The 26,909-nt window shown below is 36.5% G+C and overlaps 1 protein-coding gene across 2 annotated transcripts in view; it reads left to right on the forward strand.

The window, feature by feature from the left end:
- The first annotated feature begins 212 nt into the window (after positions 1-212).
- The window catches only part of THSD7A (thrombospondin type 1 domain containing 7A), a 465,946-nt gene continuing 439,249 nt past the window's right edge, over positions 213-26,909 (forward strand). For both annotated transcript variants that reach the window (XM_055121051.1, XM_055121083.1), the window contains exon 1: positions 213-829. In XM_055121051.1, coding sequence (XP_054977026.1) covers positions 679-829 — 151 coding nt within the window. In that variant the 5' untranslated portion in view covers positions 213-678. The remainder of the gene's footprint in view (positions 830-26,909) is intronic.

Genomic DNA, 26,909 nt, shown 5'->3' on the forward strand with positions numbered 1-26,909 from the left:
GAAGCCACTAGTGACAAATAAATGACAAACGCGGGTGCTTTGTGTACATGCCCGCTAAGGAGAACACATTCCACTAGATCTCGCATTTGACTTCTTGGGTGCGAAATCATTTCGGTGCCTGTTATTTGTCAGGCCGGAGCCTGTCAGGTGCTGATTTCTTTTCACTGGCGTCTCCTTCCAAACATATTTCATCGCACCATGTGCACGCGAGTTCTTTGGGCGGGCGTGTGGGATGTGAGTGTCCTCACTCCCCTCCGCTGCTTTCTCTCTCTCGCCCTCGCGCTCCCTCCTCCCCCTGCCTCTAGCCCCCTCACGCTCCTTTGGGCTCACGCCCCCCTCCTCCCTCCAGCTGGCGGGGACCGCGCCGCCTCTCAGACCCGGCGGACCTGCTCCGGGAGCTGGGGCCCCCGCTAGGACCTGCCACAGTGCGCCGGATGGCAGCGGCTGCAGCATCCCCGCCGGTGGCGGCGGAGGCCACCGCGGACGCTATTGTTCCCCGATGTTAGACGCGCGTTCCCTCCTTTGCATCTGAAACGAACAATAGCCAGAGAGGAGCTGGGCTCTCCGGACTCCTCGGGAAGACGTTCCCAGGGCGAAAAAAAGAAAAAAAGAAAAAAGAAAAAGTCCCAGGCGACCCAGCGAGTTCTGCATCCGGACCCTGGAGCGGCTGCCGGCGGCATGGAGCTGCCGGCGTCCGGGAACCGGGGCGCTGCGGGCGGGCGCCGGAGCGTCCTGCAGCTGCTGCTGCTCGGGCTGCTGCTGCGGGGCGCCTGCGGGGCTGCGGCGCCGGGCGAGGCGGCGGCGCCCACCCTCTACCTTTGGAAGACCGGTAAGTGGGACGGAGTGCCCCCTTCTTCCCATCTTCACATCTGGGTCCGCACCGAAACAGCTGCTGGGCTGCAAAAGGGGGGCGGGGGAGGGAACCCCGGTGCTTCTTGCTGCTCCGGGGTGTGTTGGGTTCCGAAAGGTACAAAAAGTAGAAAGCCCGGACAGCAAATTAGGTCATGTCCGGTGCTCTTCGGAAAGAAAAACAGAACTCAGAGGCATTAGTGGGAGTCACTGTAATGCTATTTCTCTCGCGGCTCCGCAGCTGAAGCAACGTTGCACTTTCAGAAGGACGTACCATGTTTGTAACCTCTGGGTTCTCATTCGACTCCGTTTCTTAAATTTATTTATTTTTTAATTTATTTTACGGAGGGCAAGCGAGCAGTTCCGTTGCGATCAAGGCAAATCATTTCTCCCATGTCAGGATGCAGATGGATCTAGAGTTAACGTTTATTAAGAGTAGCTTTGTGATAAGTGGGACACGTGGAAGCTAGCCAAGGGAGAGCATCGCTGACATTTAAATTTAGGCAAATGGGGTTCCAATGAGCTTACCAGAGGCAACTGCAGGTTCTACAGAGCTCAATTTTTAATAAGTGCAATTGTGGTATTTTTATAGTATACGATGATTAGGAAGCTCGCGTGTCAACTTTTCCTGTCTCGAGAAATCTTTTTTGTTGTTGTTGTAGTCATTGTTTTTAGCCAAGCGACAAAAGCAGCAACTAGTCTCGGAGTATTTCGGGGCAAAGTGCTTGCAGGAGGATCCTGATGGCAAATGATGGGCAAGAAGACAATACCAAGAGAGGAATTACTACTCTTCTTGAGTTGCTCTTGATTTCCCTGCTGAAAGACACTAGAATTCTTTCTTCAGTAGATCTAAAACTTTACGTTTGTCCAAATAAAGAGAAGCATGAGCTCTCCAAGAGAGGTTTAGGAATAAATTTTGTTTCTCGGTACTAGCTATATATGAACAGGGTACTGTTCAAAGGAGGAAGATATATATTCATTTGGAATCACAAACAAGTTACAGAGTGGGTCCTGCCTTGACTGGCTTCAGCCATCTGTAACCCCCTGCTGTAGAGACAGATCATTCTACTCTACAATTACACTGATATCCTGAATTTTTAAAGAAGTCGCACCTACTAGGCAGCTTAGTGAAGCTATTGAACAGGAATGTATTTAAAGGGGAAGTGCATAATTCACTGTGGTGTTGCATGAAATAACACACAAGGAGACCCTTTTAGAAAAGTCATTTGTTAGCTAGCATTAGACATTCTTGTTAACAATTACAGTTTAAAGATCTGTTGGTTTGATGCTACCAAATTAATTTATCCTGATTTGAAACAAAGAATTGATGATCTGAGCTAACTTAGCTAACGCTGGGATCTTTTCAAAAGCTCAGTCACCTAACAACAAATACTTAGCAAGCTATAATCTACCACTTAATTATGGTATTTGCATGCTTGATAACAGTTTCTTGAGAAAGTAAAGGTTGAGATTTGTACTCTCAAAGTAACGGCAGCCAAGCAGTAATTCAGGTCAAAGAGTATAGGCAACATTTAGTGTGTAGCATTTGAGGTGCCAATATATGTCAACATAAATGTCATGGTGGGAACACAAACCAATAAACAGTTTAAAATAGTGGAGAGCTCTCGGAAGCAATGATAAGGAGACCTTGGTTCCAGTGCAAGTTTCAAATCCGAGCAAGTTATAAGAATGTTGGCAGTTCACTTAACTTTTGACCCTAGTTGTTTCAGTTGCATATAAATGTGATGTTACTTTATTCTCACTGTCCATCCTATTGTATGGATCAAATGGGTAATTATGAAAATCTGTACATTTTTATGTTGTGTTCATATACGTGTGATAATTCCTTATGGGGATTCCTGGTTTGGTGTGGGGTAATGAGGGAGGTGAATTAAATTGGCAAGCAATAAAAGGATCTCTCTTTTGTTTAGAAAGGAGAAGATGTTCATTATATCTATAAAGGAATTGAGTGTATTTGTAGGAAGTATTCAGAAAATCTTAGTGATTTAAATAATGCTAAAATGTAGCGGTGTTAGAATTATGTGTTACTCACTTGATTGGAATAAAGAGGCAGTAAAGTAACTGAGAAAGAAGAAGGAGGTGAGAACAGTCTATTCCATGGGACATGAATGGTCTTTGTACAAGTAGGTTCTTGGTCTCTTGCTTTGTAATAGTCACTAATTAGAAAACATGATGCCTTGGGAACTTTTTAGTTCTAAGTTTTTAATATTTATAAACATACATATATCATAAACACATATACATGCTTATGGAGTATTAATTTGTATATAGAATATAATACATGTATAATATAATATTAAAGTTTTACCTATAAGGTATAACTTGTATGTATGTATGTATGTATGAAGTCCTATAGTAGAGGTAGACTGGAATAATGTCATCCCTACCCTTAAGAAACTGACAATTTAAAAGTACTGTAAGTCCACAATATTGCAGCATTGTTATACCATATTCATGAACAAAACATTTTGAGAGTACTGAGACTGTATTGCTTAAAAGGGGTGTGTTAGGTGATAGGAGAGTTTTAAAGAACTGTTAATAATTGATCTGAATCTTAAAGGATGAGCTTTAATTTTATCCACAGAATGAGTAGAAAATCACTCCAAGTAAAGAAAAGAGAGCAAATAAAATTCAAAAAGAACAACAACGTGGAAGTAGTTGGAAGTCCAAAGCTTAGTTCCAGGATGTTTGGTTGGAATTAGTTAATAAGGTGTTAATGAGGTAAATTGAATCAAGATTTCAGAAAATCTTCAAAGTATCATAAAGCTATTGGGCTTTAATCTATTAACTGGTACAAGTCATTGGAAGCTTTGAGCAGGGGGTTGATTCTTTGCCTAGGTGGAGACAGATGCATTTAGAGGCAAGGAAGTAAGTGAGGGACTTAAAAGAAGAGGCAGTAAAAATATGACTTGAAATATAGGAGAGATACCCAGATTATCCATGACCTTATTTCACAGAAATGAGGACAGAGCAGGTAAGAAAGCTGAGGGGTGTGTGTGTGTGTGTGTGTGTGTGTGTGTGTGTGTGTGTGTGTGTGTGTGTGCTGGAGCAATAGCACAGGGGGTAGGGCATTTGCCTTGCATGCAGCCAACCCGGGTTCGAATCCCAGCATCCCATATGGTCCCCCAAGCATCGCCAGGAGTAATTCCTGAGTGCCGAGCCAGGAGTAACCCCTGTGCATCCCTAGGTGTGACCCAAAAAGAAAAAAAAAAAAAGAAAGCTGAGAGGTGTGGGAGGTGGGTGGGTAGGTGGTGATGGTAAAAAGAGATAAACAAGAGGTGACAAGAGGTGACAAGGGTAGGGATCAGGAGCTTCTAGCACATCATTAGTGTAAAGGTATGGTATATGTATATATTTAAACTACAGAGTCAATAATACTATAAATATAAAATCCAAACTACAACAACCAAACTCAAAAATGCCCCTGTCATGGAGACATGCTGGGGCATGGAAGGAAACCTTGGGACATTGGTACAAAGAAGTTGATGCTGGTGGTGCGATTAATGTTGGGACATTGTACACCTGAAACTCAACTATGAATAACTATGGAAAAATGATGTTTTAATGTATAGTTATTTTTTACTTAGAAATTGAGTAGAAGAGTTGCAGGGTTTACATTATAGAGATGTTGACTCAGGGACATGGGGACAATACATACCAGGGAGAGGAGGAAGTAGTGTCATTGATGGACCCATTATGTCTGTATCCATTTCCTGATATAGGAGGTATAAAAGAAGGAATAACAGGGTGTTTTTTGATATTGGGGAAGAGAAATATGATGATGGGCGATGATGGTATAGGGAGGTAAAAATTTCATACTTGCTTAACTTGATCTAGTAATTACCCATTCCAATGAACAGATCAAATGGAGGAAGTTAGTGAGTAAATTAGGTAATTTAGGAGAAAGAGTTAGGCTTACAATGTAATTTGGAAGTCAATTGTATGCTATTTTATGACATTGGAGTACTAAGTAACATCAATTAAATCTATTGAAAATGTCAGAAATCTTGCAAAGAATATTGATTTATAAAGGCACAATGGGAGAAAGAAGTGAAAAAGCCCACGGAAGTGTGTTTAGGACATACCGGTTCAAAGATAATGGCAACAGGTACTGAATGAAGGGAGATATGTTTTTGAAGGAAAATGACAAAAAAGGATTAAAACTAGGAATACTGGAAAATATATAAAATCTTTTTAAATATGTAAAATGAGGAATTAGTAAAATATTATTTTTGGGGAAAGGTCATTTTTAGAATGACAGAGGTATAAACTTGATTGAAAAAATGTACTTTTTTCAATTAAGATGTATAAAATCAGATAGGAAGAGGTATGTATATACAGCTGTCTTCTATGGTATAAAAAGTGACTTTTAACAGATGGTATAATGTAAAATATTATGATGTAAAACTTAACTTTTCAACAGCTTTGCATTGCAATCATTTACAAGATGACTTTCTTTGAATTTTCCAAAGAATAGGTAAAGGTAAATTATTTTTGAAAATTTTTATTTCATTATTCTTTAAATAAATGGAAAACATTACGTACGCAAGTAGTCTTTTTTGTTATTGAAAGATGAATAATTTCTATCAATAAATCTAGTTTTCTACTTTTAAATACTTTATCATATGTTCTCAATCAGCTGATTTTATTAAACCTGACGGTTCCAAATTAAGGGTATAAATTGGGGGCAGAAAAGATAATGCAGAGAGTAGGTTACTTACCTTAGTAGGTTACTTACCTTATATTCAACCTGGATTTGATCTCTGACACCACATATGGGCCCCCTAGCACTTCCAGGGGTGATCCCTGATTTGTAGAGCCAGGAGTAAGCCCTGAGTGTTGCCTTATGTAGCCCCCAAACAAACAAAGAAAAATCAATGCTTTGATTACATTGTGATCAAACTAGCATAAAACAGACAAAATATATCCAGCCATTACCTACTTCTACTATAGAAGTATATTTTCAAAATTTCCCCTCGTGAAATAATTATATTTATTTTTCACTGTCACTGTCACTGTCATCCCATTGCTCGTCACTTTGTTCGATCGGGCACCAGTAACGTTTCTCATTGTGAGACTTGATGTTACTGTTTTTGGCATATTGAATACGCCACGGGTAGCTTGCCAGGCTCTGCCATGCCATCGCAATACTCTTGGCAGCTTGCCGAGCTCTCCGAGAGGGGCGGAGGAATCGAACACTGGTCGGCTGCATGAAAGGCGAACACCCTACCACTGTGCTATCGCTCTAGCCCATATTTATTTTTATAACAATAAAATTATTGAAATATTCATTGAAAGGTACAAAACTAGTAACCATTGTGAAAAATTAGGGTGATGACGGTATAGGGAGGTAAAAATTTTCTGCCAAGAAAATTCATATTAAGCAGCTTTGAACTTGCAGTCAATGGAAGAAAATACTACTTATTATAATAATTATGTCTTTTTACACAATTGAACTTTTATAAAATAATCTGTTTTCTTGGGGCAACGATGTCCTTCCCATTAATACTAAGGGTCTCAGTTCCCCGTAGACCCATGATAGAATCTTCTTGGGCCAGAGGTATTCAAGGTCTACCAAGCCACAATTAGAAGTTCTCACAGCCCTGCAGGTCTAGATCTGGTGTTCTGGGAAATGGCATATAGTGCCAGAGGGTGAACTTGGGACCCCACATACACCATATATGCACTTCACTTTTAACTCCCTAAACCAACAGTAGTATAAGTTTTGCCATGTAATTATCCATTATAAAATGCTACATAATTATATAAAAAAACATTGATCCTAATTCTGCCATTTATTCTTATTAAATATTAAGAAAAGAGGAATATTATTCCATTTAGTTAATTCTACATGAATATATTGTTATTCTTAAAATGTATTTTTCACTTTATAGTTTTAATTATAATCCACTTTAATTTGAAATATAAAATAGCTTGTTCATCAAATGGAGGGTAAGAGTGGAGCAGAGATGACAGAGTATGGACATCAATGTTAATCCACTGTGACATGAATCAAAATATTTATCCATGTAACCTATGAAATTATTTTATTTCCCAGAATCTTTTTCTTTCATCTCCAATCTGGAGAACTAGTATGTATTTGTATTTATAAATTTTCTGAGGATTAACGTACCACATTTATACAATACTAGCACAATGCCTGCTATTAGAGGTTTAGTAAATGGTAGTTTTTATTATTGCTGATGCTCTCGATACTACATAATACTTGGGCTGGAGCAATAGCGCAGTGGTAGGGCATTCACCTTGCACGTGGCCAACCCAGGTTCGATTCCTCCGCCCCTCTCCAAGCTACCGAGAGTATCTTGCCCACACAGCAGAGCCTGGCAAGCTACCCATGGCAGATTCGATATGCCAAAAACAGTAACAAGTCTCACAATGGAGACGTTACTGGTGCCTGCTCGAGCAAATCAATGAGCAATGGAATGACGGTGACAGTGACATAATACTTATTTAATTCTAAATGTTAGGAAAAAGTTGAGCATTTTCCCTAACATACTCAGTAACACATATTAACTTTCACTAGAACATTTGGGTGGGGGTGGTGGTAGAAAGTAGACTAAAGATCACAAATTGATACATTTAGAGTGCCAGGTCCTCTGGCAAATAGTAAAAGGAGATACCACTGTAGAATGGAAGAATTTAGACTGTGGAATTAGAGAACACAATGATAAATCTTGCCCCTGTCCTTGCTCCCCTATTAGCTAAGTTATTTAAAATCCTATTTTGATTTGTCACATAGTGAAGTGACGAAAACATCTTTTGTACAGTTTTGCTTTGGTTTGGTTTGGGGGCCACATCAGGTGGTACTCAGGGGTTATTCCTGGTGCTGTACTTGGGTCACTCTTGGATTTGCTCAAGGAGACAATGTGGTGCTGGGAACAGGCTCTGGGTCTTAAGCATCCTAAACATGTTCTCTGTTGAGCTCTCTCAGTTTCAGTATTTACTAAATAGACAATGTCTATTAGAATATCATAAAAAGTTAGTGCACTGTAGCTCTGTCATCCCATTGTTCATCGATTTGCTCAAGCAGGCACCAGTAACCATTGTGAGACTTCTTGTTACTGTTTTTGGCATATTGAATATGCCACGGATAGCTTGCCAGGCTCTGCCGTGTGGGGTGGGATACTCTCAGTGGGTTGCCAGCTCTCTCAGAGGGACAGAGAATCGAACCCTGGTCAGTCGCATACAAGGCAAATGCCCTACCGACTGTGCTATCGCTCTAGTCCAGAAAGTTAGTAAGTAGACAATATCTAGTAGAGTGCCTTAAACAGAGTAGACATAAAAAAGTTATCTTCCTGTTCTTTATTTTTTCAATAAAAATATTTGAGCAGAAAATTCAGGACATTCATAAATTGGTTGTCTTATGCTCCTTTTTGTCTTGTCTCCAGAGCGTTCTCAAAATATGAAATTCCATATGCTTATAATGAACCATTGTCACCACTGTCTTCAAAATTAAATAGTAGCATTGTTTGTATTTCATGCATTTTTAATTTTCCTTTTCAGGTGATTGAATAATTTTTTATGAAGTATGGTTTATAACCTGTCTATTTTAGTTTAATTTTCACAGCTAAGGCTAAAAACATATTAAGAGTATATTGAGTAGTTATATCAAAAAGACAAATGCTCAAGATGTTGTCAAGCTTTGATATCTTAAAGGCACTGTTAGCTTATGTAATTTATAAGTAACTACTCGGTTCACAGAAATGTGGAGGGGGCTAAGGACTTGGATTAGGGTTATAGTGCAACATATATGCTCATATTATTGCTTTACAAAGAAATGGCCTGATGGTGGCGAGGTGAGAGGCTAACCTGGTTATGATTATTAGGGAAGTATGATTATGTTTTGAATCCCTTTACTAGCAAACGAAGTCTCTTAAGCTCTGATGAGGTAAATTTGGATACTGACACTGGACAGCAGGATCTTTCTTGCAAAAGAGACAAGACTAAGAAGCCTCTTAATCTAGAAACACTGTTAAACAGCCTCCCTTGAAATGAATCTAAAGGCACACTGGATAAAATAAGTATTGTAGGGAGTGATATTGCAGAAAAGAAAATCTTTCCTATCACAAGAACAGCATAGAGTGTGAATTAGAGGTGTCAGTGAGTCATAAGGTACAGAAGTTTTTATTTCTTATCACAATTTTGCACTTAGCATTTTAGAATGCATTCATTAATATGTGAGGGGAGAAAAAGAAACTTGCTTTTTAACCCCAAATATCCAAACAATTAGAAAATATTTAGAGAAAATGATGTAAACAATTAAGAAGACACTTAAAAAAAAAACAGGAGATGCAAAAATGTACCTTAACTCTTGCTCCTAATACAAAATTGGACCTAACCAAAATACACTTTTTCTTCTTTTAGAAGAGTAATTCAAATCATTGATAATCTGTGTGGTTTGGGGATAACATCATCGGGATAGCATCTTTGTTGGATTCATATTGCCATATAAAAGGTATTTTGTGGGAAAATAATGTAAAATAAGTACAATTGGGAAAAGGCACAGGCAGACTTTCTGATATGGACAATAATTTTCAAATGACACATATAGTAGGTAAATATTGTGAGAAGCCCTATGCACCAACACATATCAAAGAGAAATAGGATATGTAGAATTTCCTGAGTGAAATCAGTACATTTGAAAGCTATTCATGACAACTAAAATTTGGGAATAAATGAGACATCATAAGAGAAAAATTAGAAAAGTGAAAGTATAAAAAACACCTGAATTTACAAATTATTTTTACTAGGTTGATTTTTTTAATGCAGTCTCTAGAAAGTTAAGCAGTAAGATCAGAACTCACCCTTACTCTGGTCCAATGTTTCCCTATAATTGATGTCATATGTGGTACCTTTGATATAATTCATAATTCTAAATTGGTGCATCATAAAAGTCTGTTATTTATGATGAGGTCCATTTTAATGTACATTTTATTCTTTGGGACAATATATATATAATGACATATCTCCAGAGTTATATTTATTATCCAATAGATAAGTTTACTCCTCAAAAGTCCTATATGCGTCACCTGTTTTTCCTTCTCCCTCCATCTCTCCTTTTCTGCACTTAAATTTCTGATGATCACCGATATTTCCACATCTCCATATTTAGCATTTTTGAGATTGTAATATGGTTGGAATCATACAGTGAGTTATTTTTTCCAGATTACTTCTGTCCCCTCAGTAACATGATTTTAAGTTTTCTCCATATATTTTAGTGGTGTGATAGATGATCACCTTTTAATCACTAAATAATAGTGGTATCTCATTGTTTTAGCTTGTTGTTCCTTAGTGGCATTTGGTATTAGACCATCATTTTTTTTTTTGTTTACGTGTTGTCAGTATGGTTTTCTGGTGAGGAATCTGGTGAGGAAATAATGCTATTTCAGCATGTAAATGAGAGTACCAAAACCAGGCAGAATCCTTACGTGATAAAATTCAAAGTTTCAGCCCAGACTTATCCTATGCTTAACTTCTTACTGTCTAGATAACATGACCAATGATAAAACTAATAGTTTTATGATAAGAAGATACACAAGCAAATTGAGTAAAGAATAAATGGAGATGGATCTATACTTGGTCTAATTTGTTCCACCTTGAGGGGAATTTTTGGGGAGAGTGTTTAAGCTATGAATAATACCTTGTAGTAGAAGAAAATAATCTGATATATCAAAGGTAAGTTAAGCCTATAACTTTGAGAGATTTTTTAGTGCACTACATACCTGCTGATTTGGTTAATAAATCACATAGTTACTTTTCTACTTCTCTTTGCTCTTGTGTGGAAGAAACCAGGGACTTGTTAAAAAAAAATAGTGGTTCAGAGTTCTCTGGAATATGTGGGGAACATTGGAGGCCCTCTCTCCTAAATCTCACTTTAGTTCTCCTGGAAATTGAGCTGTCAAGGCAGCCTGTTACTTGATTGCTTCCACAGACCTGTGGACACACAAAGCGTTGAGTATCTCCCACAGAAGAGGGCTTATTGAGCAAGGCATCAGAAGTGGGTAGTTTGTAGGTCGTTTGTGTGCATAGGAGTAGAACGCAACACAGCAACCAAATAGTTGACTTAGAACTAGAGAGTGCAAAATGGAAAATGAATTTTGCCAATCAAATGTATTAGACACAAGCATAGGTTGTGTGGTTGGAATAGTCAATTTAATATATAGTATATTGCAGATCTTCCTTAATAGCAGTGACAACATGCATTTCTAGAGGAGCAATAATTGGCATTTTCAGAATATCATTGATAGAAGATTGCGCATGTATGTCTTATAATGTTCCTGCTACATAATAGCATCAGGGGACTCAGTACCTAATTTAGAGAACACAAATTAAAGGTTATTTTTCTTTCTTTTTCAAAATTCCTACAAAAATCTGAGACTGCAACTGTGTCAGAGAGGTTCACTTGACATTACTGAGAATGTGATCTCTAATCTCTCTGTTTATTTCCCCAGCCGTGTATCAGATATGATGCCAGTTTCTCTTTCCTGATTTTTAAAGCTAACTTGAAACAAACCTGTAGAGCACCTATAGAGCTGGTGTCTGAAGTGTGATAATAAACAGTTAATGTTGTCTGTTACTTAGTATGATCCAGGTGTGAACTGCACATGTCTCTTCAGTGGGATAGTTTGGCTCCTATGTTTGTCTGTGTGGGACAGTGGGATAGTTTGGCCCGTATATTTGTCCTTTGCATCTTCATTTTGTTTTTTTCTCCCTGTGTAGCTCAGTCCTGCAAAGTTCTCTGCATCTGACTCTTCTCTGCTCTCTCATCACTGTCAGAGCTAACAGCCTTGTTGCAAAGCAAAGTTCTTGGCTGTTTGCAGAATTGTATAAAGCATAGCTTTAAAATGGGCATTCTGCCTCAGTGTTTTATTTTTACTTGTGATTGTGCATATCTTTGCCATGCAGAAAAAAATGCTGGAGGTGTGACTCTTTAAGTGGGACTGTATGCACTAAAATTCCTTTGTGTGGAAACACCTAAGAATATTCTTGGCAAGACTTTCCTGGTCTGCGATGCTGTGAGTGTAGAGGTGTAGGAAGTGTAAGTGAATGCTGAGGCTTGTTCTTCTGAAGTCTTCTTTTTCTAAATTGCATCCCTCATCTTGCCTGTCTTTTTATCTTTTTATCTTCTTTCTCCACATCTATTTATTTATCCTAGTTATGGTTGTATTATTATATGCATAGGTGAATATTTTTATATACTCAGAAATGAATGTCTATATACTATAGACATACATTGATAGAGATTCACATGTCTTGTGTATATTCTATTTTATGTATGTGAATGTGTCATTGTATTAATATCCTTCTTACACACATATTGATTCATAATCTTTAACTAAAATGTTTCTCAGCTTAGAGAAGGGATCATTATTTAATTGTTTCATGTTCATTACAACCCATTTACTTATTCATTCTTAAAATTTTGTGAAAAAAGTGATAGCTTCACAATGTTTTACCTATGTAGACATACTAATACACATATACATGGAATCATTTTGAGTTTTACAAATACGTACATTATCATGCAGATAATTGAATAATTTAATGCTGAAATTACTATAAAGGAGCAAATAACTTACTATACCTTCTTAAATTTATCTTATGTGTGGTATTTATAGTTGTAATATTTAAAAATGTATGTTTATGAATACTTATTTTATACCTGGCAGTGCTTAGGGCTTACTCTTCTATCATTGCACTCAGGGATCACACTCCTGGCAGTACTCAGATAACTCTATAAGGTGCTGAGGATTGAACCAGGGTCAGCTGTGTGCAAGGCAAACATCTTTCCCTCTGTATTATATCTCCATAGCAGAATACATTTAAATATTGATGATATCAGCATGCTAAAATTTTATGTCGACCAACCATAATGCCTGAAAGGAATGAGAGGGAGGAAGAGAGAGAGAGAAAGAGAAAGAAACAGAAAGTTCTTGCTATAGAGGCAGCTGGGATAGGGAAGGGGTAGGAAACCTGGAGACATTGGTGGTGGGAAATGTACACTGGTAAAGGGTGTTGGGACATTTTATGACTGAAGCCCAGTCATGAACAATTTTGTAACTGTGTATGTCACTTGTGATTTAAAAAATTATGTTAACCTCCATGTTATTCAGGAAAGTATCCTAAAATATATTATATATATTCTTGTATTATCTCCCACTAACTTACATCTCTTTTTTTTTTTTTTTTTTGTTTTTGGGTCACACCCGGCGATGCACAGGGGTTACTCCTGGCTCTTCACTCAGGATTTACCCCTGGCGGTGCTCAGGGGACCATATGGGATGCTGGGATTAGAACCCGGGTCGGCCGCGTGTAAGGCAAACGCCCTACCCGCTGTGTTATCACTCCAGCCCCAAACTTACATCTCTTATTTTAAGATACTGTGATGTCTAACCATCTTTTTGTGTTTGAAACTCTAATCCCTAAACAATGTCTTTGAAAGTGCAGTTCCCTCATACATTTCTAAGAAATATTCTTCTTCTGACAGCCTACCAAGCATATCTATGAACTTTATATCTATAAATTTCTACCTATAAATAATTTACAATGGTGTGTGACATCATTCAGGCAGTACTGGAAACCTAGGTGAAATAATATGACTTATCTATTATATATACACACTCATACATATATGTTTTTAGTGTACCTATTGCATTACATATATCTATTTTTTCTGCTTCCACAGGTTGCTCATTAAGAGCCAGAGTATTATAGTGTAAAAGGACTTCAGTAAGTCAACATTGGATGACCTTGTTCTTCATTAGTTTGAGTTCATCAGATTCAAATAAATATAACTGGAAGACTAATTGCTTATTTTATGCCATGTTTTATGCTCCATCTTAGGTACTTAGGGGAAAAATGAATAACATATGAGTTTATCTCACCTGATATTCTATATTTATAACTGAAAAGGGAGTGATAGGGAAGCAGGTATTTCATTTTTAAAATATCTTGACAAATTTACTGTTTACAAAATGAACATGGACTGGAGAGAGGCAGAATGAGTAATTCACAAGAACTAACAAGTCTGTGTATCTAGGTACAGCAAATAATTTTGAGTTATAAAAAGCAGGGAATGGGTTAAGACCGAAGAAGAGTAGAGTCTGTGTTTAGAGAAGGGACTGGGAAGACTACACAGAGTAGGCCAGAATAGGAACCTGGTTATTTGTTTACTGTTCATTGGCTGTTAGTTGCCTTTTGGAGTCTAGGAGACAAAGTATGGAATGACATATCATTGCAAAGAATACAAAAATCTATTTTCAGATGTTATATTTCATGTCAATTTATCAATTTTAGAGGCCTATTAATTGCAAATGAACTATTAAACTTCTATAATGAACGATTACAACAGCTTACTGTGAGAGTTGCTGTCTTTCAATAATTCTAATTAAATATAATTATTTCAGTAGTTGAGTATGCTTGCCAGTTTTTATAAAGGTGGCTTAGTATTCCATTTTTTTTTCCTTTACAGTTTTCATGAAAACAGTTCAAAATGAATAAACCTTAAATCTATAGACCCTTCTCTGTTGGGGAAATTGACAAAGAATATAAAGGAATGACCAGGGTGAAAAGGGGTGGCATTTTCTACGTGAACCTCTGCGTAGACTTTGTTACTTAAAGAAGTAACTCCAGTCCTTACCCTTTACCCTACTAACTGCCATCATTTAAAGATAAAATCCAAAGTTTAAAAAAATTTATAAGCCAACATCTTAAAGATATCTAATGAACCGAAGTTTGATGATGGGGCATTAATTTGCAATTTTTGGCTTGGCAAGCACATCAGGCCTTGAATAAGCCAACACTTAAATCTGGGCTTAGAAATAATTTTAAGTTCTGTTTTAAAAAGTGACTACTGGAGAATATGAAACAGCATCAGGTTTAAGTGTCTGAGAAGTCCTATTTTCAGCCAACATCAGTATTGCCTTCCACTTCTCTACATGCTGTGCTTCATTAGTTCTCATTAGTTAGTTGGTTCTGTGTGATGAGAGGAACTATCAGGATCAAGGCATCTGCTGCCCTTAGTGTGGAAACGCAGCGAAGATCAGAGGGCTCAATCACTCCATAAAACAGCTTCCCTGACAGCTTGTAGTGGTGACTAGGTATCTCTAATGGGAGAGTCGTCAAAATGGATTTGGATTTATGGAATCAAATAACTCATAAGGAAACCTTTGCTGCTAAGATACATTTCTCTTCCTGTCTCTTTCTGCAAAATTTAATGTGAATTTTTTCGTTCCTTTGGTATATTTTATAAGAGAACTGGTTTTGAACTGTTGCAGCTGTGAAAATTCTACCAGAAGAAAATACTCTAGACCAGAGAAGTCGGTTTTTCAACCTTGATTGATCAAGTGCTACTGTACCATGAACACCATAATGTCCCAAATCAGGATGAAGGTTTTCGTATTTCAAGATTATTCTATCTTGATAAAATAATCTAACAGCAGAACTAACTTAATTGCTTAATAAAAAATGCAAAACTTGCTGCAGTGATTCTGTGCCATATCATAATATATGCATAATTATATGAGTTTCTTTATTGGCCACATGATGAGTATTAGAATTTTTATCAGGAGATTTTTTCAATAAATTGTTTTATTGTGTATAATTCAAATATCATGCAATCACACTTCAAAGTATTAGTTTATTGGCATTTAGTGTTTGCAGAGTATCTATCTATATCTGTATCTATATCTATATCTATATCTATATTACTATCATCGATTTAACAACATTTTCACTTACCTATAAATAAATCCTGTAATACCTAGCAATCATTGGCTAGAGGAACCAGTTGGGATGGGAGACGCATGCCGAAAGTAGGTAATGGACCAAACATGATGACCTCTCAGTGTCTGTGTTGCAAGCTATAATGCCCAAAAGTAGAGAGAGAGTATGGGGAAGATTGTCTGCCTTAGAGGCAGGGGGAGGGTGGAAAAGGGGGGGTATACCCGGAATATTGGTGGTGGGGAATGTGCACCGGTGGAGGGATGGGTTTGATCATCGTGTAATTGTAACTGAAACATGAAAGTTGGTAACTATCTCACGGTGATTCAGTGTGATTCAATAAAAATTTAAAAATTAAAAAATAAATAAATAAAATAAAATAATTTTGAGGTTTAAAAAAAAAAACTAGCCATCATTGTAAAATTTCCATTTCTTTGTTCCAAGCTGAGTCCTAGGCAAATGCTAATCAATCCAATCTGCTATGTTTGCATATTCTGGACACTCTCTCCCTTGCTGCTCCCTCCTCCATGCCACTCTCCCTCCCTTCCTTTCTTCCTCCCTTCCTTTCTTCCTCCCTTCCTTCCTTCGCCATGTTTGGCTTTGCTCTGAGTTTACTCCTGGCTCTGAACTCAGGAATCACTCCTAGCAAGGCTTGAGGGGCATTTGTGTTACAGGGTATTGAACCAGGTTGGCCATATACAAGGCAAACAACCTGTCTTCTGCACTATTGCTTTGGCCCTGTGGACATTTCATATAAATGGATCCTACCTTATGTAGTCTGTTGTCACCAGATTCTTCTACTTATTTCCAAGCTTCATCCATGTTGTTCAAGAACAACTCAGCCATGAATTGCAACTTTATCTTCCATTAAAAACAAGTTTTTATTTGAAGTCTTTGAAAAATTACAGTGTAGGAACATTATCTGGTAAGTATTCCAAATGTGGGAGAAAATACAGCATTATAATGTATATTATAATATGTAATGCATTATATACATTATAATATGTAATTATAGGCAAAGTTTATTTCTATAGATAAACTAAAAAATTTTCTTTCAAGAGAAAGAAAAAACATGCAAAACTGAAGGAATTTGTGTATTTTTTTAAAATATATTCCATGTTAAGTGAAATGAGTCAGAAAGAGAGACAGACATAGAAAGATTGCACTCATCTGTGGAATATAAAATAACAGAGTGGGAGACTAACACCCAAGAGTTGTAGAGATAAGGACCAGGAGGTCTACCCCACAGCTTGGAAACTGGCCTCACATGCTGGGGGAAAAGGCAGCTCAGATAGAGAAGGGAACACCAAGTAGAGGATGTTGGGAGGACCCAGTTGGGTTGGAAGATGCATACTGAAAGTAGACTATAGACCGAACATGAAGGCCACTCAATACCTCTATTGGAATTTGTGTATTTGATGTTTGAATTTGTATGTTAATGTAGAGATTAAATTGCTCTCTTTGAAGGAAACACTGTCTTTGCAGTTTCTCCTTTTCCTAGTGATATGTGTAGTTTTAAATTTAGGTTTCTAAGCAGTCAGCCCTGATAGACCCCTATTATTGCTTCTCATAGACTCCAGACTCCATTTTGGAACTTCTTTTATTAATTAAAATTTCATAACTTTTCAGTTTCTTCAAAGCTGCAAGTGTCAGTACTGCTTCTTTTTGGGGAGATGTGGTGGGAGCGCTTTGGGTCACTTATGAATGTGCAAAGGGCTTAGGCTTGTCTCTGCTTCAGAATCTCTCCAGGCAGTGCTCGAGGAACTGAAAGTTGTGGGGGGAGGGGTTGTAATTCAGACCAGGGTGACCTCCCAGAAGGCAGATGCATTATCTCCTATATCCTCTTTCTGGCCCAGTGCTTCTTTCTACTGATAAATGATGTTCTGTTGCAGAGATACACAATGGTTTTTCTTACCTATTCATTGATTTATAGACATTTGGACTGTTTAACCTTTTAGCTACAATCCATATTCAGATTTTTGTGTAGACATATATTATCTGTCCTGAATGTATACTTAGAAGTGGAACTTCTGAATCTTATGGCAATTTATATTTAGCCATTGGAGGAGCTGCCATCTTCTTTCAACTATATTTTTCGAATTCTACATAGTACAATATGAATTATATTTTTCAGGAACTTCAATTGTGATATAATTGTCATTAGAGAAAATATATTTAAGTGCCAACAAAAACATCATTATATAATTAGTAGGTAAGTTGTTAAAAGAGATGGGAAGTTGCTTTATGGAATCTAATTCATAAGAAGAAAATCACATTTAGGAGGAAAATCTGCTGAAGTAATCATGAGCACACTTGATGGCATGCTTAGAAGCAGCTTTGGATTTTTTAATCTGACCAGAGTTAAGCTTTAACGAAGGAAAAAATAAAGTAGTTGGAATGAGAGAACTCTGATGACTTAAAAAAATGAATGGGCAATTTAATCACATGTATTTCAAACACAAACAAAAATTCTAAGTGACACTAAGGCAAATTTTAAATGTTAATGCATTTTAGAAGCTACCCACTAGATTTTTATAGTTTTGTGGATATAATGACAATGTCTACTTGTCTTCTCATAGTGCTCTATGTTTCTCCAAACACTCATACTCACATGTTCTTTCATTAAATTCTCACAATTTTCCCCATTAATCTAGGGGAAATTAAGATCCTTCTCCTTTAATGAGAGAATAAATTCAGACACAAGTTTGCTGATGTGACTCAATCCACCCACTTACTAAATGACTCGCACCTAGGACAAATATATTGTTGGCTTTTTACTATAACATACACAAAAATAATCATTTTATGCAAACTGTAAAATATACTCATAATAGTTTAAAGAAGCAAATGTTAGGAAAAAATAAAATTAGTTGTAATAATTCAGACAAGCATGAAGAGATATAGCAAATAATTACAGGTTAGTGTTTTTATAAATAGGAATTGGATGCCTTGTCTGGGTAACTGGATATATTCTTGAGATGTTTTTCATTGCTTATTTTCAACTTCTTTTCTTTTTCTTTTTTTTTTGCAATTTTGTGTCATAGAATAATTGTTTGTAAACAATTTACTATTCTGTAATAAAATATTAACAGATAGTCCCCAAGATAACAAATCTTATCATTGCAAAATATAAAGTGCAACTCCCAGTCATCACTTAATATTTAGTCTGAGTGTATCATCATTTTTATACAGTTTTTTTAAAGTTTTATGTAGATTTATGCTCTAGATTTTCTTGAAGTAGAGGAAAGAGAATCATACTGAACACCAAATATCTTAACTTGTTTTTTTTACAATCTGCCAGTATATTCCAGTGTTCCTTCCTCTCTCCACCCTCAAACAGAGACACTTCTCTGTCTCTCTGTCTCTGTCTCCTTGAACTCTTATTTCTTAGGCTCCTTTCTGTCCTTGAAGATCTCTTTAGTAGGCTCTTTTTCATCCCTCTCCCTGCCCCCACGCCACACCCCCACACACCTTTCATGTCTGACAGTGCTGAGTTTTAATGCAATATTCAGCTACTTTTAATTTCAGGAAATCGTTTTCCAAGTTTCTAAACTGATAAAAAATTTTTGAATAGGAATGTTATCAACAGTAGAAATGCTGACTCTTGCAGTGTCCTCTTCAGGGAGACTTGCATTCCAGATGTACTTTTTATTCTCCTCCCTTCCCAGAAAGAGACAAAGTGAAAACCTACAGGCATCATTATTTTTGTCTGCAGGCAGCAGCTATGATATATTCAGTGTACTGCTGTATGGGATACAGCTGTGAAATGAGTTAGAATTTATTATTGAAAGTAAAAAATATAGTGTAAATTTATTCAAATGAAATCCTTTGCAAACACTACAGTAAATAGGCCTTGGAAACTTTCTCATTCCATCCCTTGTACTCAAAAAAATGATTTTTTTCTGAAGATACTATATATTTTAGGGTATGTGATGAAAGATGAAAATTATGACTGTCAGTATTCAGGGACATAGATGCTTGGTTTATCTTGCCACTAGTGATAGAATGTTTAATTTGAATTAGGATCTTTGCTTCTTTATTCCTCAATATTGGGTTAATACCAAAGTCTTTCTTGACAAAGTGTTGACTAGCTAACTCCTAAATCACAGCATATTATAGTAACATGTTGCATGTTACTATTTAAGTATTAGTTGTAATGCTAGATAGCAATTTTATTTCAGAAGAAAAAAATGACTATTCTTTATTTTTGAACGTCTTTACATGCATTTGTACAATGTTTTGATTAATTTTAAGTTGTTACTGAGTTGTGTGTGATTTTATAATACTCTTGGTTATTGTGCACAGGAAGTTTCAGTGTCTTAATCAAAGTCTGCATAATGGACATAAACGATATTACACACAAATCACCAAGGCTTAAAATATTATAAACCAATAAAATGTACTTAACACTAGCATCATACTAAATGTAATTTGATTAGTAGTTTTTTGTGATGCATTAATGCCTTCATAATGTTAAAATGTACCAGTCTTCATCATAAACAAAATTTACTTCTGTAATAGAAATATGAGGAAGTTATGCAATAATTTTTTGGTTGGTAAAATGATGAATTAAGCCGTGATTGGGAAATTTGTGATCTTTTTAATCTAATTGTGTACTTTTAAAACATATTTTCGAGTGAAAGTATTTTTCCAATTACTTCCTATATTCAAATATTTATACAGTCTGTATTATTTACTTATATCCAAACCTTTGAGAATTTAAACTATTTCAGGTTTTGTGCTGATATTTGGATATTTCTTACAGTTATATATTTATACATTTGTCTCTTATTTGTCTCAGTCTGTAAATGCAAAAATAACAGAATGAAAAAATGTAATGAAAAAATGAATTTGATAGAAATACAAAGTATATGCTATTTTATCTTTTAAGCAAAGCCATTCTCTACCTCTTTTTTGTTTTAATAAATTGTAAAATAATAATGATATCAGTATGAGACATGATGTCTTTGGCCTTCCTTCCTTCCTTCCTTCCTTCCTTCCTTCCTTCCTTCCTTCCTTCCTTCCTTCCTTCCTTCCTTCCTTCCTTCCTTCCTTCCTTCCCTCCTTCCTTCCTTCCCTCCCTCCCTCCCTCCCTCCCTCCCTCCCTCCCTTCCTTCCTTCCTTCCTTCCTTCCTTCCTTCCTTCCTTCCTTCCTTCCTCCCTCCCTCCCTCCCTCCCTCCCTCCCTCCCTCCCTCCCTTCCTTCCTTCCTTCCTTCCTTCCTTCCTTCCTTCCTTCCTTCCTTCCTTCCCTCCCCACTCCTCTCCTCCCCTCTCCTCCATTGTGTAAATAACTAGGACCACTGGTCACTGAAGGGATTGCATCTTTCAAGACACAGACACAAAACAAAGATAAATCAGTGTAACTGGAGTTCTCCAGGAGGCACTATTCTAAGGAAACTGAAGAGGAGTGATAAATTTGTGTGGATGGGGTAAGGGAAAAGACCCAAAATGGCCTGATAAGCTGTATTGTTAAGATTAAAAGATTGAGTCAAAATCAGATGACAGGACAGCACTTGGTAAATGCAGAGGTGCGCTTTTCTATTTTGAGTACTCTCAACTTACCTGGATTTATTCCCTATTGTTGTCCTCAATAACCTCAGTGATTCTGGAGTTTGATTTCTTATCCTCCTTAAACTTTTTTTTTTGTAGTAATACTAACAGTGCCAACTTGGATTCTACTTCCTTACTCTGTGTATTGTAATGTTCCATGGTATTGTCTGCTTGAGTTCCAAATTCTGACCGAATTCCTGACCCAAACTCATTGTTTTCCCATGTTCTCTTTGAGCAGTGTGTGACTCCCAAGAAATACTGAGGAGATCTGGGGCTTGACCAGGGATTCCCTGCAAATAGGTCATTGGTAGAATGCAAGGGACCAAGAATGGATTAACAGGCCCTGCAGGATCTAGGGATTTGGTGATACTGGGAGCCTTCAATGGCCATATCCAGGGCTCTCAGAGACCTTCAGGCCTTCCCCTTAGTACTGAGGAACCATGTGGTGCCAAGGTTCTAACCCAGGTAAAGTGCATATTAGACAAGCATCCTAACGGCTATGTGATCGATCTCCTATCCTATATTTTCCATGTTATTCCAGTTCTGTATTGTTTAACCATATGTTCACTTCAGTTCAACTTTCTTTTAAAGGCAACCATTTCACTAACAGTGGTCTTCACAAGCCAGAAATATACACTAACTGAAATTGTATATTAGATACTACATTGAGTCATGTATAATACCATGTATGCTTTGGTACTTAGGAGGTCCATTTTTGGGCTCTAGTTGAAAAACCAAGTAAAATGCGCCTATAAGAAATAGGTTCTTAGTATCTTCATGAGACCTAGGAGCCATGCAGTAAGTAAGCTGACTGCAGGTAATTACTTAAAATAGATCATTCAGTTAAAAAAAAAACTACCTTAGCTCAATTATCTAATGACATTTATAAGCATCATTATCCAAGCTATGTGTTTTTCCTTTTTTTGCCTCTTTCTTTCTTTCTTTCTTTCTTTCTTTCTTTCTTTCTTTCTTTCTTTCTTTCTTTCTTTCTTTCTTTCTTTCTTTCTTTCTTTCTTTCTTTCTTTCTTTCTTTCTTTCTTTCTCTCTTTCTTTCTTTCTTTCTCTCTTTCTCTCTTTCTCTCTTTCTCTCTTTCTTTCTTTCTTTCTTTCTTTCTCTCTTTCTTTCTTTCTTTCTTTCTTTCTTTCTTTCTTTCTTTCTTTCTTTCTTTCTTTCTTTCTTTCTTTCTTTCTTTCTTTCTTTCTTTCTTTCTTTCTCTCTTTCTTTCTTTCTCTCTTTCTCTCTCTCTTTCTCCCTCCCTCCCTCCCTTCCTTCCTTCCTTCCTTCCTTCCTTCCTTCCTTCCTTCCTTCCTTCCTTCCTTCCTTCCTTCCTTCCTTCCTTCCTTCCTTCCTTCCTTCCTTCCTTCCTTCCTTCCTTTTTCTTTTTTTTAAACTCTAATAGGCAATCACAGAAAAGGAAAGGGCTATTGGGAGTAATAAAATGTAATATCTCCTTTGAAATTTCTGCTATAACTCGAGGGTAGGAGAACATAAAATTTCCCCACTTGTCTGTCAATCAGATCAACATCCCATCAATGAAATTTTTGTGCTCTTTCTACCTTGTTAGTGGTAGCACCTTATTTTAACAATTCCTTTAGATGATTTATTACTGTTGTAGCAATAGCACTTTAACAACTATATTCAATTTTCTTTTCTTTTAGTATATGCCTTCACCAAAGTATGACAGTTTTTCACTTTGCTTATGTTTCTTGCTCTTGTTATTAAAATCTATATTTTTAACTACTAAATAATTAATATAAAAAATTTAAGGACTATCTTAGTCATCTTTGTTTCTTAGCATCTATTGACTCATAGGTGTTAATATATTTGATGAATAAATACACTTTGATATTACTTTTATAATGGTATTCCTTTTTTTCATTTTCACCTTTATGATGATTTCTTATTTTATTAAATATCCTTAGAAATTTTGATACTTTTAGTGCGGTGCATTTTTAATCATAGAATCCTGGGGATTTTCGTTGCTTTACTTTTGTTCATTAGATAAATGATAGTATAAGTTGTTTTCTGATATGGATTATATTTGCAAAGAAAGGTGGTTATTTAGTTACAGAGATGAGAATTTTAAAGATTCTCGTTACAGATGAGAATGTCTCTCCAGAAGAGAATGAACTGAGGCCTGGAGGTACTCTAGTCTCTCCTAATCGGAAGAGCTCAGGGTGGAAAATGAGGCTTCTGTGGAGCTGTGTACAGATAGATGGGTGAATGGTGGGGATCATCATGAATCCCTCTGGGGTCCATAATTGGTATAGGAGAACAGATGGGGCCCTTACAACACAGTTATGGGTGTGGGTATCACATTTGCTTTAACAGTACTTTCTTTGTTGGTCATTCATTTTGGTATTACTTTAGAATTATTGATTCTTTTGCAATCTGAGAAAATAAGATTGTAAGTTAACTTTAAGGAGATTAACCTTTTTGGACCAAAGAGAAATAGGCTTTATGAGTAGTGATTTAAAACTGAAACCAGGTGATCTCTTATATATTAAATTTCTTAGACCAACCCTTAGGTGTTAAAAATAAAAAGCTTACTGTAGTAATTCCTCTATAAATTAATGCCACAAATTATCAAGTCATATCTTAAAATGGTTATTCAAAACAAATTTGGGTTCAGATGGGCTACAAATTGCAATTTTTACTGTTATTTCAATTTGCTTTGCGCTTATATAAATCTTCAAATTAAAAATGATAGGGCCAATGATTTGTTTTATACTCATATCTTCTTTTATTCTTTCCCTGCCATCTGTGTTTCAGAAAACAGATCTGATTGCAAATATATTAAGTAAAATTTTGGTTCCTCTTAATACTCAGATAAGCAGAATGTGGGAATTTCTTTCTCCAGAGCACTTATCTAGACCAGTAGCTAAACACAGTTTTAAAAATATTTATGCAAATTAGTTCCTCCCTAAAACTCCCTCTAGCCTCTCCCCACAGGTTTTAGTGCCAGGTTTGTGTCATGTCATCACTGTGAATCAACCCTTATGACCACAACAAATTACCACATGTAATTTCAAAAGCATGAGGGGGTAACATACACTTAGCCTTTGTACAAATTGCAAAAAGACCTAAGGAACATTGCTCTTATGAAAATTCTTCAGAGTGAAAAGGCAGTTAGTAATGCTAGCATTAAACATTCCACAACAGCTCAATGAATTAGAAGTTCTTTGGAAGGAGCTGTGTTTGTATGAGTCTGAGAGAAAGAGAACCTTGAATGGAGGTTCTCTTAGAAGGCAGGCAGGGGGGTCTAGTATCAGTGGATGAAAGTATTCAGCACTGGTGAGGAATCATGCCAGAAGTCTTAGATTAGCAGAGCATCAGAAGCAGAGCTATCCAGAGATATTAGATGGGAAAAGTAGAAAGTGTAAGACTCAAATTGGCAGCAGAGGGGAGAGCGCTTTGTTACTGGAGCTCTTCCCCTCCCTAGTTTTCTGGCACTCCTACTCCATCAGCTCCTGCTCACGGCCCAGTCCCCAGGAGCCTCTCCTGCGCATTGTGACTGTTCTGAACAATAAATGCTCTGTTTCTCTGAAATCACAAGTAATGAGTTGATCGTCCAAGAACATTTGGATCAAAATGTGAATTTGTTTAAAGAAATACAAGACCAGTATTTTTTAATATATTTTATGCAATTCTTGCACATTTCAGCTGTCTATGTTTTGTTAATAATTATATATGGATGATCATTTTTAAATTCTATGAACTAAAATTAAAATCTCCTATCTATAAACCAGAATATATTCCCTCCTCACCTTTTCTTTGGGGAGATGAATAGTCTGCTTCATTGTCCAAAAGCTTTGTAATTTGGGTGTTGAGTGTTTTGATGATTGGGGATATACTTTGAAATAGAATTTTATTTAGTGTTAGATTTTTTTAAATTAATTTCAGGAATTATTTTTTTTAATATTTTACTTAAAATATATTTGTGCCATTGGTTGAATAAATTTATTTCTGAAAATAACTTAAAATATATGTTTTACAAACATAAAATGGAGAGTCAGAGAGTAGCTCAAAAGGCTACAGTACATGCTTTCATAGAGGAGGTCTGGGTTTAATATCGGGCACCACATGGTCCAGTTCACTTCTGGCATATTTAAGACACTGCCAAGAGTGAATGCTGAGCACCTACGAGGGAGTAACAGGCTCTGAGCACAAGTGTGGTCCAAAAACATAATTTTAAAATGTGAAATAAAGCTTACCTCCCCACCTGTAGTGGGTTATGCGACTAGGCAGTTGATATTACTTACAAAATTAATATGCTTAACTGATCCTGAGAAAAACTGAAATAAATAGTGTTGCAGGTTAGAATATATTGGCAGTTAAACTGTTTTTTGACTTCTGAATGAAGGTCAAAATAAAGTAAAGAATCAATCACTGAGTAGTTCGCCATTTCGTCCTTGAGAACATCTGGAATCATTCAGGAAGGCAATTGTGGCTCATAATATCCTTTCACAACATAAGTTATGTGCTATAGTCAAAACAAGTGGAATCTCGAGTTCTAAATTTAGCTGCATTGTTTCTTAAAATACTGAATCATAAATAATGTTGAACCTAGGTAGGAAAAATTATCTCTAAATAAAATTATTCTGGTTTTTGATATTTCAGATTAACACTATAAACTTCTTTAAAAGTTGAATTCACTTTTAAAATGCCTTTGGTGATTTGAAAAACAAATCACCAAAGGCATTTTACATCTTGACGAAATTGCTACCAGGCATTTATAAACTTTTCAATGGAATGTAACTCAGTAGTTTTAAACAAATATTTTCGTTTGAAAATGATATGAGGAAGTGAGGTTTTCAAAGAAGCTTTACAGAAATATTAAAAGATTTCCATAATTATGAGTCACACTTATGGAGATCATTGTATCCATAAGTAAAGTATATTTACTACCAAGTACATATGATTTTATTGGGTAAACAAAGATAATATTACAGTGATGATGTTTCTATAGGGGCTGACATATTATTTGAAATTGGATTATTTCAAAATACATAATCCCCAGGTTCTTCTAATGCCTCTTAGAATGTGTATAAATAAATGTACATCTCTGTGTGTGTTACTGCACATATATGCAAGCAATGTGCAGCATTATGCTGCAGTAGGCATATAAATGAAGAAGGTTACATAAGTAAATAAGATGAGCAGGTCAGGATATACAGGTCAAAGGTCAAGGCACTTGCGGTTCTAAGTGGACGGAAGTGCAGGCAGGTAATATATTAAGATGTAGTGACTGTAGAAGATCAAGGTACAATTACAGCCCTGGACTGCGGAATGAGTCAGGATTTCAACACTTTACCCACTTTCCAGAATTGGTGGAGAAAATGTGAGGTCTTGAATACAGCATATGTGGTAACTATTAATACTGATTGTTCATGGAGTTGCCAACTGTGTGCAGAACCTCTGACTTATTTTTCCACCATCCAGTCAAATGGTCTTAGAATCAAAGTGGTCTCAGACTGCAGATGGGGCTGAGAGGCCCCAGGTGTGAGGACTGAGCAATGCCAGGAAGTCCATTAAACAAACAATGGAAGTGTTTAAAATTCAGTCATAATATTGAAAGCAGTAGCTGTGGTGTAAGGCCTGGTTTCCATTTCCTTTGAGAAAAAGAGATATTAGCTTTAATCATTAACTAGGTATTGAAGGTCACATGATATCACAAAAATATAATTTATCAGCTCAAGGCATTGTTTTGATCATCTTAATTCATACAGATTGTAACATTCTGTG

The sequence above is a fragment of the Sorex araneus genome, chromosome 1 (genome assembly GCF_027595985.1).
Source record: "Sorex araneus isolate mSorAra2 chromosome 1, mSorAra2.pri, whole genome shotgun sequence".
Lineage (NCBI taxonomy): Eukaryota > Metazoa > Chordata > Mammalia > Eulipotyphla > Soricidae > Sorex > Sorex araneus.